Source organism: Ovis canadensis, chromosome 8 (genome assembly GCF_042477335.2).
Source record: "Ovis canadensis isolate MfBH-ARS-UI-01 breed Bighorn chromosome 8, ARS-UI_OviCan_v2, whole genome shotgun sequence".
Lineage (NCBI taxonomy): Eukaryota > Metazoa > Chordata > Mammalia > Artiodactyla > Bovidae > Ovis > Ovis canadensis.
Genome location: NC_091252.1, coordinates 80,170,210 through 80,187,031, shown reverse-complemented (window position 1 = coordinate 80,187,031; position 16,822 = coordinate 80,170,210). Strand labels below are relative to the sequence as shown.

The window sequence follows — 16,822 nt, the reverse complement described above, 5'->3', positions numbered from 1 at the left end:
TTAAATGAGATATAATTTGTAGTTGGTTCTTACTCTATCAAGGCACCTCACATCTTGATCCTATAAATCAGTTTTCTATTTCATAGAAATCCACATCACTTTGCACCGATACCCTTTGTTTAGCCTAGTACATGTATAGTCAAGGATTTTTTAAAAATGGGAACAGTTATTACTAGCAAATCACAAAAGTAAATATACAATAAGTTGTTATTATTATTACTAAAAACAGTACTGGTGGAGGAAAAGTCTTACATACATCTGTATTTTTCTTCTAACAGGCCTTTGGAGAGAGCAATCAATCCAATCTTCAGACTCTGTACTCTTATTTTTCCAGTCCGGCCCCTGAAATTGTAAGAATCTCAATGTGTTAGATGTCTTTAAAACTGCATAGATATGTTAATTATTCCTGGATGTCTATTTTCTTGAGGGTAAACCATAAAAAAGCTGCATCTTAATGCAACTTTCTATTCAATTTTATTAATTACCCTTAAGTCCATACCATAAGTTCATGACAAATTGTAACAGTATATTTGACTTAGTCTGGAAACAATATACAGCCTAAAATCACTTTACACAACATATGAACTAGAAAGAACAAAATAGAGCAAAATCAAAGTGTTAATTATAAAGCTAAAAAGATTTCATTTTTATAAACACTGAATTAAAATTTGTTAATAGTTATAAATGCAATATACAAAATAGCTACTGATATATATAATATGCATGTGGCAATATAGTAAAACAGGGATAATGATGTATCTAAAAACAGATGTAAAAAACCTGACTGGAAAATTAGCTCTATATTGAGGGTTTATAACTTGTTGAATACTTAAAACACGTGGTCTTCATTGTTTTTTTTTAAGCTCTGTCAATGTTGTTTCTATAAATTACTACTGCAGTTATAATAGTCAATGATCTTAAACACACAGGTGTGCAATCTTTATTTGGGGAAGTATCAAATTACAATTAAATACTAAATGTATTTAATTAACCCTAGGAAATAGCTTCATATTATACCAAAGAGAGACCATTTCAATTTAACATATACTTTGACTAGAAGAATAACTTTATTTTATGTTTAAAAGCACGGAGTTTTTTTTGTTGTTAAAGAATTTTAACAAAAGTTAAAATCTTTTGTTAAAGTTGTATTTATTCTTTTGTTAAAGAATAAATGAGTTGTTTTATCAGATGTCATGCTGTACTGGATCTTGGGGCTGTGGAAGGGAAAATGCAGAAGCTACAAATACTAATAACACATGATCCTTGCTGTGAAATAACACACAGTCTCAAAAAAATAAAGATATAAAGACTGCTATCTTTACTATTTCATATAAACAGGATCAGTCTTCAATTTCAGTTTTTATTGTGAATTTTCCATACACAAGTACAACACATTCAAAACCTATAACTAAATGTTTACATAATTATACGAGCACATAAAATGTAGTAATTCATAACATTTAAAAACATATAAATATTTGTCTCATTTAATTTTAGGTAGTCTTATTGTCAAACTGGACTTAAGTCTGGCTTATTGATATTTTTATTATTAATGCTAATTGATATCTTTCCTTCTCAAATTATAAATATTCAAGTAAGTTTCTGTATTCACACTATGACATATAAAGTATAAAATAAGTTTATAAAAAGGAAAACATGCTTAAGGATTAGTAAAATGTTATTTTCAAATAGTCCCTTGTGGAAATTCCTTGACTGTCCAGTGGTTAGGACTCTGTCCTTTTACAGACGAGGACCCAGATTCAATCCCTGGTTGGGGAACTAAGAGTCTGCAAACTGTAGGGGACAGCAAAAAAAAAAAAAAGTCCCCTGATAGCCTACACTTTATAATTTTAATCATACCCAACAAACATACTGAACCCTTGCTATATATGTGTACAACATTCAGAACTGACCTATGAAATAACTAATACTTAAATTTTAAAATAAATATACCCATTATAAGCAGAAATCTACTATATACACATGCCAGTTTCTCACAATGATAGAAATACAGGTTTCAAACTAGCCTTAAACTGAGCCCTGCTATGAAGTGTGTTTCTACCGCATATTTTTAAGTTCTTTCCTAAATATCACATGAAAAGAAGACTGTGTCTGTTTTTTAGCCTCCAAAACTCAGGAAATTATATTCTCTGGACAATAGACTTGCAGAAAATAACAAAATGCTGTGCAAATGGACTAGCACATGAATGTGGCTAAGAACAAAGTAAGCCCTTAAGTGGAAAAAAAAGATCAAACTCATACATATTGGAGGCTGACCTCCAGTCTATGGTGACAGGACAACAAAGGATCACCATAAGGAGACTATTGAAAATGTCAATCATCCATTCATTGTACCATCAATGATTATGAAGGCTTACTGAGATCCCAGCATTGTTCTGTGTACCATAAGTGTAAGATCCGATTCCTACCCATGACTAGCTGGACAGGTGAGACAAGAAAACAGCTAGAGAATCATCAGGAAATACAAGACCAATCTTGTGCATGGAAATAATCAAATACAAGATCACTGTGGCTGACTAGTCCTTAATGATTGATGTTTAGCCTAAGTATATTAGCCTCACAACATTTGATAGAGAGGATAAGTCTAAAATCAGACATTGAAGACATGACTTGGCTGAGCTACCCTGACTAGGAGAAAGCAAATTATCATAGGAAAAGCCCAGACAAGGGGACAGAGGAAAGGGATTTAAGCACTAAAGTCAAGATTCATCAGGTACAGCAAGAACTCGCATCAAGGGTAAATGACTGACAATGTTGCCGAGGTTATATGGAGCCAGATGATAGAGGGCTTTAATATTAAATATGCTGCAGAATTTGAAAGAGAATAGGGAGACAATAAAATTTTTCAGTGAGTAACATAACCCTATATTTCAGTATTTAGTTCCCTTATAGTTTTCATAAATTCTCCTGAAATTAATTCAACCAGAAAGATATATATTATACCTTATAAATAAAATTATATCCACCTTGGATAGTGGGGAAAATGACTTAACAATGCATCAAATGAGATTAATATTTTCTGCAGGGACAAAAATATTTAAACCAAATAATCCAGACTACTGCTTTAAATCTTTATTTAAATGAATTCGATTTCCATTAAATTTAAAAGGAAGATTGTGGAATTAAGACTTTTTAGCCCAGAAAGATCAAGACTGAGTGAGGCTGTGAACACATAAATGGAATCAATCTTATCTTTATAGTTTATAAGGTACTTTCTAAATATACTAGATCATTTGCCCTTCACAATCACTTACGTATGAGAAGCAGAGCAGACAATTTTATCTGTTTTTCATCTGAAAAATTGAGATGCCAAAAATTAAGTGGTTGCCAAGTTGTAAAGCAACCAGAACCTAAAATTTGAATTCTTATCCTCCACAACAGAAGAAAATAGACTTTTTTTCCAGACAATTTAGAATATTAGAAGGTGGCACATGTTAAAAGCTGAAAGAAACAGCAAACAATATAATTTATAAAGTCCCATTTTTCTTAGATATGGCAGTATAGTAGGAAAAATCAAGTGATCATCAAAAAACCTGGATACTAGTTACATACCTACCACTAATATACAGTAGGTAGCTGTGGATAAATTATCTTATCTCATTGGGTCAGTTTCTCAATCAGTAAAACGAGGACAGAATGGAAGATCCTTGAAGTCCTTCTGCTTCCAGAATTCTAGGACCTTCTGTGTGTGCATCATTTGTTATTTCAAGAGCTGGTTGAATATATTTCAAGAGCTGAAAATACAAGGTCTTGTTGCAACATGCTACACAAAGCAATGCAGTTATATATATATATCCATAGTTAATAGCTGAATGTCAGATTAACTGAATGAAGAGAAGAGCTTGGTCATGATACCATTTCCAAGGTTCAGAGACTTTTTAGGGGTCCATAATATCCTGGTGCATTGGATGCAGTAGATCACAGTTTTATCAGTTTCTCAAAGGAAACTAATGACTTGAAAACAGCTAATAACTCTTGTTTGAAGTGAAGTGAAAGTCACTTACTCATGTCTGACTTTTTATGACCCCATGGCCTATACAGTCCATGGAATTCTCCAGGCCAGAATACTGCAGTGGGTAGCCTTTCCCTTCTTCAGGGGATCTTCGCAATCCAGGGATTGAATCTAGGTATTCAGTATTGCAGGAGGATTTTTTACCAGCTGAGCCACAAAGGAAACCCAATATCTCTTATTTAGATAAATGAATAAGTCATAGTTGCTACAGAAATTTGGATCATTAACTCTGGCCATCTGAGACTACCATCAGAGGAGTAACTCTTTTTTCCTTAGGTGAATTAGCAGCGTTTCTCTTCAAAATGGAAAACTCAGCTGAACGGCCACTGCTCTATCCAGCACGGTTGTTGCAGTTTCTTTGGCATGCTGCTGTTGTTCAGTAGTTTAGTCATGCCCATCTCTTTAATGTCTCCTGGAGTTTGCTCAAACTCATGCCCATTGAGTCAGTGATGCCATCCAACCATCTCATCCTCTGTCACCCTCTTCTCCTCCTGCCTTCAATCTTTCTCAGCATCAGGGTCTTTCCCCATGAGTCAGCTCTTCACATCAGGTGGCCAAAGTACTGGAGCTTCAGTCTCAATATCAGTCCTTCCAGGGAATATACAGGGTTGATTTTCTTTAGGATTGACTGGTTTGATCTCCTTGCTGTTCAAGGGATTCTCAAGAGTCAAGGACTCTCTTTGGCATGGAAAGGGGATAAATCCTAAAAGCTCTTTTCTTTTAAAAAGGAGAATTTCAAAATACTGTCTTTCTAAATAAGAAACACTTATCTCTGTGTTGCATTTCTTGTGGGTTCACATTTGATGGTAGAAAGTGGTAATATGCCAAAATTTAACTCCCTGGAATATGAATCACAACACTTCACACACTGCTTCCTTCCCAACTAAGTGGCACTATTCCTTTTGGGCAGTCCAGTGAAAACAGCATATGTACATGTTATGGGCTGAGCTACATTCCCCTAAAACTGACATGGTGCAGTCCTAACTCCCAGTACCTCAAGATGCAACTAAATATGGAGAGTCTTAAAATTTGCAGTTAAGTTAAAATAAAGCATATAGGGTGGGCTCTAATCCACTATGATTAGAGTTCTTAAAGAACATTAGGACACAGACACACACAGAAGCAAAACCATGTGGGACACAAGGAGAAGACAGCCATTTAAAAGCCAAGGAAAGAGGCTTCAGAAGAAATCAGCCCTGCTGACATCATGAGTTTGGACTTTCAGCCTCCAGCACTGTGAGAAATAAATTTCTGTTGTTTAAGCTACCTAGGCTGTGCTGTGATACTTTGTTACGGCAGCCCAAGCTGACTAACATAGTGTGTTAGAGTCACAGATAATGCTGAAAGAAGGAGGGCAATTTAACATCTTCTCCAGTTCTTCCTTACAATATAGATCGAAAGGCACACATCTACCATACACCATAGAGCTAATGAAGTTCTTAACTATAGCTTTCTGAAACATAAAATTAAGTGATAAGCTTTGTAGATAAAACACCTAATTGATCTGTTATTTTAGTGAATTTACTACAGAAAATGTCTTACAGGTTTAAAAAAATTGAAGATCAACTTAACAGTGAATTAATGCTAACAGTCATGTTTTATCCTAGAAGTATAAAAATTGGAGTCAAAATGAAATGTATTAAAATGTATTAGACAAGCAGATAGCAAAGCCCATGTTCATCATGGTAATGGAGATTCATGCTATCTGTTCTTCAGTGAGTTTCTTAAGAGCTCTCAACCACACAATGGCGATTTGATTATTACAAAAGGCTTTGTTATGATATTCATAAGTAATGGAAGATAAAAGATTTTTCTAACCAAAAGAATAAATGAAATTTTAATTAAATCATCCTGAAAGCTATTGTAACTATCATTTACTTCTTATACAGAATCAATCAGCTGCTTGTATTTATGAACTATCGTCTATTTCTATCACTCTAAATCAAATAAAAAACCGACAAGCACAAATTTTCATATAGCTAATTAACAGAAAATAACTTTCAGAGTCTGAGAGAAAAACAAAAGTTCTAATTTTCTTATTTCATCTTTGCATACTTTAACCCCCTATCAGAAGAATGAATAATTCCTAATGTCAGCCCACAGCAGGGCTTTCTAGAATTGATTATTTCACAAATGCATTGTCACATTCAAGAAAGTCAAATTAATGGCAAATGAGTCATGCTGGAAGTAGGGAGTGCTCTCTATGTAACACTGAGTATCTAATTAAATTGTAGATATTAGAGTAGCCTAAAGCATAAGTTATTTAAAACACAATATATACACATAACCACAATTGCAATAAATAAAGCCAATACCAAAAGAGAAATTAAATCCTTATAACTGCCATCCAAATTGCTCTTAAGTAGTCATACAAAAAAATGCAGAGTGGATTATTATGAACCAATAAATTTGTAAACTCAAAACAATACATACTAAATTTTTTCTTTTGAAAAAATACTATAGAAAACTGAGGAAGGAAATCAGACTTTTTTCATTAGGCTTCCTCTAGCATGGAGACTAAAAACACTACAAATTTGACAGTCTTTATAAACTGAAGTAAGATCTTAAAATCATAAAGGGACATTCTTTTTTTATTCCATTGTTTGTTAAGAACTCAATGTTTAGAAAGTCATTCCTTCTCAGCAATTAACATAAATATTTCCACTGGAAAAAGTACTTTGGAAGTACTTTCTTAAAAATTCAGTTACAAAAATTCAGATATTTTACATCATCAAAAAATTTCATCCAATGATTATATTTTAATGGGAAAAATGCAAACTTACGTATCATATACATTGAGTAGCCAGTTGAGACACATATCCACGCAGAGAGGAACGTTGACCAGGTTCTTATGCATTTGCTCAAGGCCATCATAAGTTGTTGTCAGACAGTTGATGACATCTGGAACACTAAGAAGCTGATCATTTTGGTTCAGTTTGTGCTGTTCGAAAACTTCATTTGTTGTATTCAACTCTAAGAGATCCACTGATCAGGTGAAAAAAAGGAATATGTACAGTCACTACATTACAGAACAACATTGAAACAAAGTTACTTCCAGTCTTGAGCTTTTAGCTTGATTCTTCAATTTAAGAATCTATCCTTTTAAGCTAATTCAACTTTTAAAAAAATAAATAGCATTTCCATTCTTACATCTCTAAACTCTTCTTTTATCCACATCTCTTACATTCACACTTTTGAATCTATGCTCTTGTCACTTCTCAATATGACCTCATTTTTCACTCTATAGAATATTCTATATCCTAGTTTATTTTTCTGGTTTTCCTCTCTTCAGCCTCTTTGTACTTTTGAATGTAGGAAAGCATAAATCTCTAAGCCTATTCCTTATGGGGTGTGTGTGTGTGTGTGAGTGTGTGTGTGTGTGTGTACACTCAGTCATGTCTGACTCTTTGTGACCCCATGGACTGTAGCCCACCAGGCCTCTCTACCCATGGCATTTTCTAGGCAAGAATACTGGAACGGATTGCCATTTCCTAACCATAACAGATACAGAGATCTTCCTGACCCAGAGATCTAAACTGAGTCTCTTGCATCTCCTGCATTGGCAGGTGGATTCTTTACCACAGTACCACCTGGGAAGCTCTATTCCTTATGGTAGAACATCTAGAATATGATACACCTCTTTTTCAAACTCCTGAAAACAACCCACTCACCACTCTCCCATTCATTCTTTATATCACTGTGAAACTGATCATTCTTAAATAGTTTCTCCACATGTACATCATTAAATACAAAGTTCACTGAAGATATTTAGTTCCTAAAACAGGTTCTGTAGAAAAATAATAGCTCTCTACTGCCTACTGAGTCAAGCCTTATCTATGTTCTAAGTCACTTCAGTTGTGTCCAATTCTTTGCAATCCTATGGACAGTAGCCTGCCAGACTCTTCTGTCCATGGGACTCTCCAGGCAAAAATACTGCAGTGGATTGCTCTGCCCTCCTCCTGGAGATCTTCCCAACCCAGGAATCAAACCCATGTCTCCTATGTCTCCTTCGTTGGCAAGTCGGTTCTTTATCACTAGCACCACCTGGGAAGCCCAAGCCTAGTTTATAAGGCCCTCAAAATCTGGCCCCAACCTGGTTTGCTTTCCATGAAACTTTGGCAAATACATAACTTGTAACTAGGTAGGGGTAAAAGAGGTTCACGGGCCAGGACCACCAGCCATGACTCTTCATGTATTTGCTTCCACTGCCTATTCTTCACGGACAGAACCTCTACATGGGCATGGCTGGTGCTAGAGCATGCAGGGTGGGCACAGAGGAGAAAGTAGAAGAGCCCTGCTCTCAAAGATCACCAGTCTAAGAAGCAGGATAAGCATTCCGATAACTTTACTGAAAATGCCCTAACAGAAGACATCAATTTCCATGAGAGCTATTACTGCTAGGGGAGTAGAAGCAGCCTAGAAAAGGCCCGCTGGGAAGATGGGATTTGAAATGGACCTTAAACAATAGATAAGATACAAGAGATCCATGTAAAGCAAGGAAAGAATTCCAGGAAGAGAAAATTGCTTGAGAAAAAACAAGAATTCAAAGAAGTCTAGGCAGTTCCAAAAAATGATGATGGCAATATGGATGGTGTGTGGTCACACACTGGGTGGCATATGGTTACTGTGAGGCAGACACACAGAGGGGCGGGCCATGTTGGCCCAGGGGAGGCCCTCCAAGGCCAAGAAGAAGAGTTTGGACAAATAGAAGAACTTTACATAATCTTTTCTTTTAATTCACTTTGAGTCAATCATTAGCTAACTGAAAACAGGAAAACATGTTAGATTATCAAACTACCACATATCTATACATTTATTAAGTATGCAGACAATGTCTAAATATAAACCTGTAGGTTTGGAAAGTTACAGAACCCATGTGAACTTAAGGTTTGCTCAGGGAAACTACTGCATTATAAAATTCTTCCCCTATTGCCATACTTAACTTTTTAATGTTAAAAAAATAAGCTTCAGAAAACTTTTTTTTATATGTAAACAATTTTCTTTTTGCATGATATAAAACTGTTCCCTCAAAAATATGACCTATGTTGACAGTTTAATAAAATAAACAAATAGCTTCCTTTGTATTTTTGTTTTTAACCAATGAATAACCACTACTTTTGAACTTTTAAAGACATTTATGAAACACCATAGAATGATTTTTTCCTAAGCTATCTACAGTGGAAAAGAACTGCTTTAAAATTGTACAGATTAAAATGATTTCTAAATCAACAGAGAAGTCATTTCTTTCAACAGAGAGAAAGAGAGAATATAAAACACACACATCTAGATAACAGATGAATCTATTTCCTTCAGATAGTCAAATTTCAGCTAATTACAAAAGTAACCTGTATAAGTGTCACATGCATGCTAGACGGTGTCAGACAAAAACATAAAGAACCATCTAGAATTTTCATCGTCATTTTTACCCCATTTCTTGGCACTGTACACTATTTTCAATTATAACCTTGAAGAGGACAGGAGTAAAATTCAAATTTGTTCCTCACAGTGCTTGACAAAGAGAAGTGCATAATAAATGACAGAGCCATAGAACTATAATTCCACACAGATACAGAGAAACATATTCAAATACTGCCAAAATGTTCTAAGTTTTCTGAATTCCAACACGAATTCTGCCAGCAACACAGCACTGCTATTACATTCCCACATGACATGAAGTGACAAAAGCCCAAATTCCAAAAAGACCATTTCCTGGATCAGGTTGTCCTTGAATTTCTTCTAGAAAAGCCTCCTTTGTGATACACTTTGTAGCTGTGACAGTGGTTTGCCACATCCCACAGACTACCATGTCTTCAATTTTTAGTGATTTATTCTGACACTTTACCTTAGTGCCTAAGCCAGGAAGACATCTCCCTGAAGTGTGTCACATTTAGGTATCGTAAACGACAGACTACATTTAAATCACAGAAAATGATGATTTTCTCTTTTCAAAGAGAGACAAATCAGTCATGCAGCAAATGAAATAAACAGAAGAATCATTTTCTACCAACTTTAAGGCTTTTCTTTAAACCCACAATGAAGCAAAGGGGGTTGAATGGAATTGGATCACCTTTCTTCGGTTCTGCAAAAACACACACTGTTTAGCATCTGACCTTGGGCTTCTGCGACTCTCCTCCTCTTGAAATGTTTAACCATCCCTTCACAGCATCCTTCCTAGCTCCTCTTCCCCAGACATCTCAGAAGTGTAGTGGTGCTCAAGGTCTCATGTCTGCCCTTTCCCTCTATAAGTCTGATGCTCTCATTCAATTCCATTCCTGCAGTTACTACTTCTCTCTGGAAGACTCTAGATTCTCTTTCTCATCTCCTGCTTGAATATCCAATCCACATTCCTACTGCTTTGTTCCCAATCAGAGCTATACTGTCTTCTTCCAGGAATCTCCACCTTAATACGCACAAATAAAGGTCTTGCCTTTTCATGACATAGACATCCAGAGATGGTTAGACAGGATCACTGACTTAATGGACATGAATTTGAGCAAACTCTGGGAGATAGTGGAGGACAGAGGAATCTGCCATGCTACAATCCATGGGGTTGCAAAGAGTTAGACATGACACTATTTAGTGACTGAACAACAAGGCTGTTGCTGCTGCTGCTGCTGCTGCTAAGTGCTTCAGTCATGTCTGACTCTGGGTGACCCCATAGATGGCAGCCCACCAGGCTCCCCCATCCCTGAGATTCTCCAGGCAAGAACACTGGAGTGGGTTGCCATTTCCTTCTCCAATGCATGAAAGTGAAAAGTGAAAGTGAAGTCGCTCAGTTGTGTCCAACTCTTAGCGACCCCATGGACTGCAGCCCACCAGGCTCCTCCACCCATGGGATTTTCCAGGCAAGAGTACTGGAGTGGGGTGCCATCGCCTTCTCCAAACAAGGCTGTTACTACCATCCATAGATCATCAGTCTGTAACTCCTGAGATACCCTAACACTTTCTTTTCACTCTCTGCAGTCTATCAAGTACCAAATCCCCCAGTCCTTAGTTCTCCCACCTCCTCAAAAATCTGTGTTCTCATCTCCCCTCCAGCACTCAGATTTCATCATCTTTCACCTGAGCTCTTACTTGTCCTCTGTTCCCTTGGTACTTTGATTTTAGATATCGCCTAACACATACATCCATGAGTTGCTCTATCTCCTAACTTATGCAAAACAGAAAGCATTCTATAGTACCTCAATCTATAAAGAAAATATCTAAACATCAAATATAACACTGTGAGAGCCTGAAGAACAAACAAGTGTCACATTAGGAAAGAACTGGATCTATGAGATGCAAAATCAGGGGTGACCTAATTTGGAGTACAGCAGCCAAGAAAGCCTGGTTAGAGATGCGTGACAGTTAAACTAGGACCTAAAAAAAAGAGAATGAGCTCTTCAGGCAGGAGGAGCAGAAAACAGAGCTTGCCCTTTCAGCATCCACTCGAACTGCAAGAGTCTACAGTGGGCCATGATGAATGAGGAGGATGGAGAGACTGGCCAAGGTAAAGGCCGTTCCATGCGGCGGGCAGCAAGACCTGTTGTGTCTGAATTTACATTCCTTGAGTGTGGGAACCAAGTCTCTATTGTTTTATCCCCTGCCCAATCTTGGAGCCCAATAGATGAAAGAACAATGGTAACAACAACAATACGCCCTCTTTGTGAGGACACTATGCTGGGCGGAGATTTACACAGAATGAGAGACAACTGTTGACTCAAAGCAGGTGTTGATGCAGACGGCGCAATCCTCCTCACATTATCTGTCACACAAAGGCACGCGACGGGTGCTCGATGGGAGAGAAAGTCGTTACAGACCATCATAAAGTTCTGGAAAAGCTGGAGGCAGGTGGGATTAGCTTGTAAATGTTTCCAAAAGAAGTAAATTTTTAACAGCCTTGGAAGGGAATAAAGGGTTGCAAACGATTGCAGAGGAAGGGTCAAGGCATTTAGAGTAAACAGAAAAGATGGGAGAGGAAGGAGCAGATTAATCATAAACAGGTGAACTGGACTAGGGGTGTCAAGGCCCCACTAGGAGCTCAATGGAGGCAGAGACAGCTGAGAAAGTGGCGGCCAGGTGGCCCTGAGGACATCACCTCGAACGTTTGCAATCAAAAACAACCCAGCCCATTTTTAAGTGAGTGTCACTAAAGGTCATTTAGTTTAGAGGTGGGAAGCATGTCTCTTCTGCTCCTCTCCAGTTTGAACGGATGAGTTGAAGGAGAGAGTTTTTTCTTTAGGACTCAGAGAACCCACAGAAGAAAACAAGTAAATGTGTTTAATCTGTTTATCTGCCCACAAGTATTACTGAAAACTGTACCCGTGTTCACAGTGATACATAGCCATCTCCTGTCAATGGAGAGGGTTCCCTGATAGCTCAGTTGGTAAAGAATCAGCCTGCAACGCAGGAGACCCTGGTTCAATTCCTGGGTCAGGAAGATCCCCTGGCTTCCCTTGTGGCTCAGAAGGTAAAGAATCCGCCTGCAATGCGGGAGACCTGGGTTCAATCCCTGGGTTGGAAAGATCCCCTGGAGAAGGGAAAGGCTGCCCACTGCAGTATTGTTGTGGCTGAGGCATCTGTCCTCATTCTACAGCTCATCCGGCCTGAGAAGTCCCTCCAGGTCTGTCAGCTGGACACCAGACCTGCAGCTGAGCCTCTTTCAAAACTGTTGGCACCCTGGCCCAACGGAGCTCCCTAAAATCCCTTCTGTGTGCTCTCCATTCACTTCCTATTCCCTTCCCGCTGAACATACAGACCACCAGCCAGAGTGCGCAGGCTTTCTATTTGGGAACTGGCCATTCTGCCATCCTTGCTGTGACTGCTGCTATCTGCCAATCATCTTTCGCACTCCAAGGACGATGGGCTTCCAGGCCATGTCAGCCTCTTACCCGTCGCCTCACTTGGAGGTTTTTTCAGCCCTTCAGACAGCTCTTCCACATGTAGCTTCCACCACATTAGTCGCTCAGTTGGGTCCAACTCTTTGTGACCCATGGACTATAGCTCGCCAGACTCCTCTGTTCATGGGATTTTCTAGGCAAGGATACTGGACTGCATTGCCATTTTCTTCTCCAGGATATCTTCCCAACCCAGGGACTGAAACTACATCTCTTGCATATCCTGCATTGGCAGGTACGTTCTTTACCAGCTGAGCCACCAGGGAAGCCCAAACATAGCTTAAGTGTTTCTTATTCTAAAGCTTTGCCTTGCTATATTTTCATGTCTCTTTCCTCAACTCTCCTCACATAACCAGCTTAAACTGTACTTTTAATTTCTCCTGACCTAGCAGATTTTTAACCTTAATATATCATTTCTAAGGGTAATCTGCAAAGCTTCACTGAATGGCCTAGGCATACAACAACTGTTAACAAAAGGTAGCAACAAGAATATTTGGAATTATTCAAGTTGTACTGTTATAAACATAAAGGCACATGTCACTTTCAATAACAACTACCTGATAAGGCCTAAAAGTTCTTTTAGTAGACTCAATCATTAAAGCTATAGAATAGAAGCTACAGATAGAATCCAAATAGCATGAATCTACACTCTGTTGCAAAGCATTCATATAGATACTTAAATTTAGGTTATGGGAGAAGGAATAATCCTTTAGTTAAACTATCATGTATGTGTGTTAGTCACTTAATCGTGGCTGACTCTTTACGACCCCATGGATTGCAGCCTACCAGCCTTCTCTGTCCATGAGATTTTCCAGACAAGGATACTGGAGTGAGTTGCCATTTCCTTCTCCAGGGGATCTTCCCAACTCAGGGATCAAACCTGGGTCTCCTGCACTGCAGGCAGATTCTTTACCAACTGAGCTACAAGGGAAACCCAAAACTATCATAGACTACCATTATGAACATACTCTCTACAGGTTAAAGTTCATATTGATAATATTAAATGTCTCAAGACACAGTGTTACATGAACACAGAGCTTTAAATGAACACATAATTGTGGTACTGGAGAAGACTCTTGAGAGCCCCTTAGACAGAAGGAGATCAAACCAGTCAATCCTAAAGGAAATCAACCCTGAATATTCATGGGAAGAACTAAAGCTGAAGCTCTAATACTTCGGCCACCTGATGTGAAGAGCTGACTCACTGGAAAAGACCCTGATGCTGGTAAAGACTGAAGGCAAAAGAAGGGGGTGGCAGAGGATGAGATCGTTAGATAGCATCACTGACTCAATGAACATGAATCTGAGCAAACTCTGGGAGATGGTGAAGGACAGGGAAGCCTGGCATGCTGCAGTCCCTGGGGTCACAAAGAGTCAGACAGGACTTAGTGACTGAACAACAATGGTCAATTCAAATTTGGATCAGGAATATAATTTTTCAGTATTTCTTTATTATGTGATTGCTCTGAATTAAACTGTTTTGAATCCTATGCTCGAAGTGAATCTTACAGATGAATACAAAGTACTAAAAAGGCAATGATCTACTACTTCAATTCCTTGATTTAATCCTTTTAAATTGGGTGGCAGCATAATTTTTGAAAAAGCTTTTTATGTGACTCCTGTATTTTGGTTAATTTTGTTCTCCAACTGAGAATGGCATATGTTCATTTGTTTTACTACTGCATCCTTGCTGATGGGGTGAATAATGGAGCATTCACAGAAACACAGCCAACTCCTTGAGTGAGGTACACTGAAAATCAGATCAACTCGACAAACACATCACCCTCTTCATTTATCTTTGTCTTAAAGAAAAAAAAAAAAACAAGAAAGGCAATCCAAACAACAGAGTGATTAACTCTGGCAGAATAAACTCACAACATAGTGCTTTTTGGAGTCTTCGGATTTTGATGGCTGTACGGTAGGCAGAGAAACGTACGTTATTCAGGTCAGCTGAAATGGAAAATGGAACACATTCAAAAAGCGTGCTTAAGATTGTTTAACTTACATTGAATGGCAAGAATATATCTGTTCACTTCAATGATGGAAAATTATTATGTCTTTTCACATGAAAAGGTCTTTTCCTAAAATCCACAGTGTTTATAAGAAAATAATTAAATGTTCATTAGCACCATGGTGAGATACTTTCCAAAGCAATGCTATATGGATCTCAAGAAAGCGTTTTCAAACAGGAAAAGGAGGGAAATGAGGAAAGGGAAACATGGCCTGTTTACTTTCCATGACTTAATAAATACATCACACCGTAGGCTGCCTTCTCTACTGCTCAGAGGGATTCTCTTCCAGGGCATTTCCCCACAAGGACAATCAGTTTTCTGCCACCAAGGCTGTCCGTCTCACTACTTGCAAAGCTAGTCTTATTTCTATGCACCTTCTGTCCTGTTCTATTTGCTTCTTCCACCCTTTAATCTATCTGGTTAAAATTATACAATAATCAATATTCAAGTCTTTAGGAATGATAGCTTAACTCCAGTTAATAATACCATATTGCCTATTCAAAAGTTGCTAATGAATAGATCTTATAAATTCTTATCACAAGAAAAAGAATTATGTAACTATGTTTGATGATGGATGTTAACTAGACTTATCATGGTGATCATTTCACAGTATACACAAATATCAAATCATTATGTTGTACACCTGAAACTAATGTAATGTTATATATTATCTTAATTTAAAAAAACCTGAAAGATTTAGCATCAAGTTGAGAAAAAAAGACACTGGAATTTCTTTCTTTGTCTCCTAAAGACAGAGTATTCATAAGCGAGATTAGAAGAGTTAGTCTTTAATTCTTAACATTGGCGTGCTCATTTTACAAACTAAAACAATCCAGTGGTTTGTCTTTTGTCTGTTCAACCTTTGTAACTGTCCTCACTCATCCAAGAGAAAGCTCACACAGAAGCCTGATATAGAAAGAGATAAAAGGAGTGCCCCCTCCTTGCTGAAATGGCAGCGCAAACGAGAGCCTTGGGGTGCCACTCCCCTTCTCCAGTGGCACTTTAGATCCCCTGTAAGAAAACTCTTTCAAAGCCACTGGAACGACCTAAGAGAAGCAGTAATAATAATCAGCTCACAGCCATATTCTCCTAGAAATCTACTATGCTAGGATTCTCATCTCACGTGTCCTCATGCATTTTTATTAAAGTGAATTTAGCTTTTAATGACTACTTAGACAAAAAATTAGACAAGCTAATTTAATAATATTTAATAAATAAACAGTGAGCAAAAAGTAAATATGAAGCAGTGGATTACGGGCTGCTGTACTCTCTTGTTTTTATTTTCACGCAAAGCTGAAGCTTAAGATGATACAATATGAGGGAGGTAAAACCAATTATATGTCTTTTAAAATCAGCCTTCTTGAGTTCACGCTATTGTGAACCATATGTTCTCTTAAGAAAAGTAAAATCTGTTTACTGCTTTGCCCTTAGAAATTCAACTGCTTTTACATGCCCGTGACAAGGTCCTTTAAACATAATATGCCATGTAAGGAAAACTGGTGACTAGAGTCCATTTAAGAAATACAATTCTCAGTTGTTGAAGTCAATTAATTACTATTAACTAAAATAACACTCACCAAGGGATTGAAAGAGTTCAGTCATTTTAGGATGATCCCAACAGGTTGTCTGTGTTTGATGACTAGGAAAAAAAAAAAATAATACATTTAAATAAAAGACTGTATAAAATAGTAATTGCCACACAGAAAATAGGCAAACCGAATTCTTATTCAAATTTTTAAGGATGCATACAAAATTATCCCCTTGATAAATCACTTAGGCTTATTAATGTTTTGGCCAAAAAGCTTGTTTGGGTTTTTCCAGTTATTATGTGGCCCAGTTATTATTATTCTGGCCAAAAAGCTCATCTGGGTGTTTCTGTAACATCTTATGGAAACCTGAAT

General features: G+C 37.6%; 1 protein-coding gene across 13 annotated transcripts in view; it reads right to left on the bottom strand.

Annotated features, from left to right (window-relative positions):
* UTRN (utrophin) overlaps nt 1-16,822 on the bottom strand; it is a 555,792-nt gene that overhangs the window by 59,706 nt on the left and 479,264 nt on the right. For all 13 annotated transcript variants that reach the window (XM_069598624.1, XM_069598629.1, XM_069598632.1 and 10 more), the window contains 4 exons: nt 16,499-16,560; nt 14,785-14,859; nt 6,817-7,018; nt 257-342 (listed from right to left, as the gene is read on the bottom strand). In XM_069598624.1, the coding sequence (XP_069454725.1) occupies nt 257-342; nt 6,817-7,018; nt 14,785-14,859; nt 16,499-16,560 (425 nt within the window). The remainder of the gene's footprint in view (nt 1-256; nt 343-6,816; nt 7,019-14,784; nt 14,860-16,498; nt 16,561-16,822) is intronic.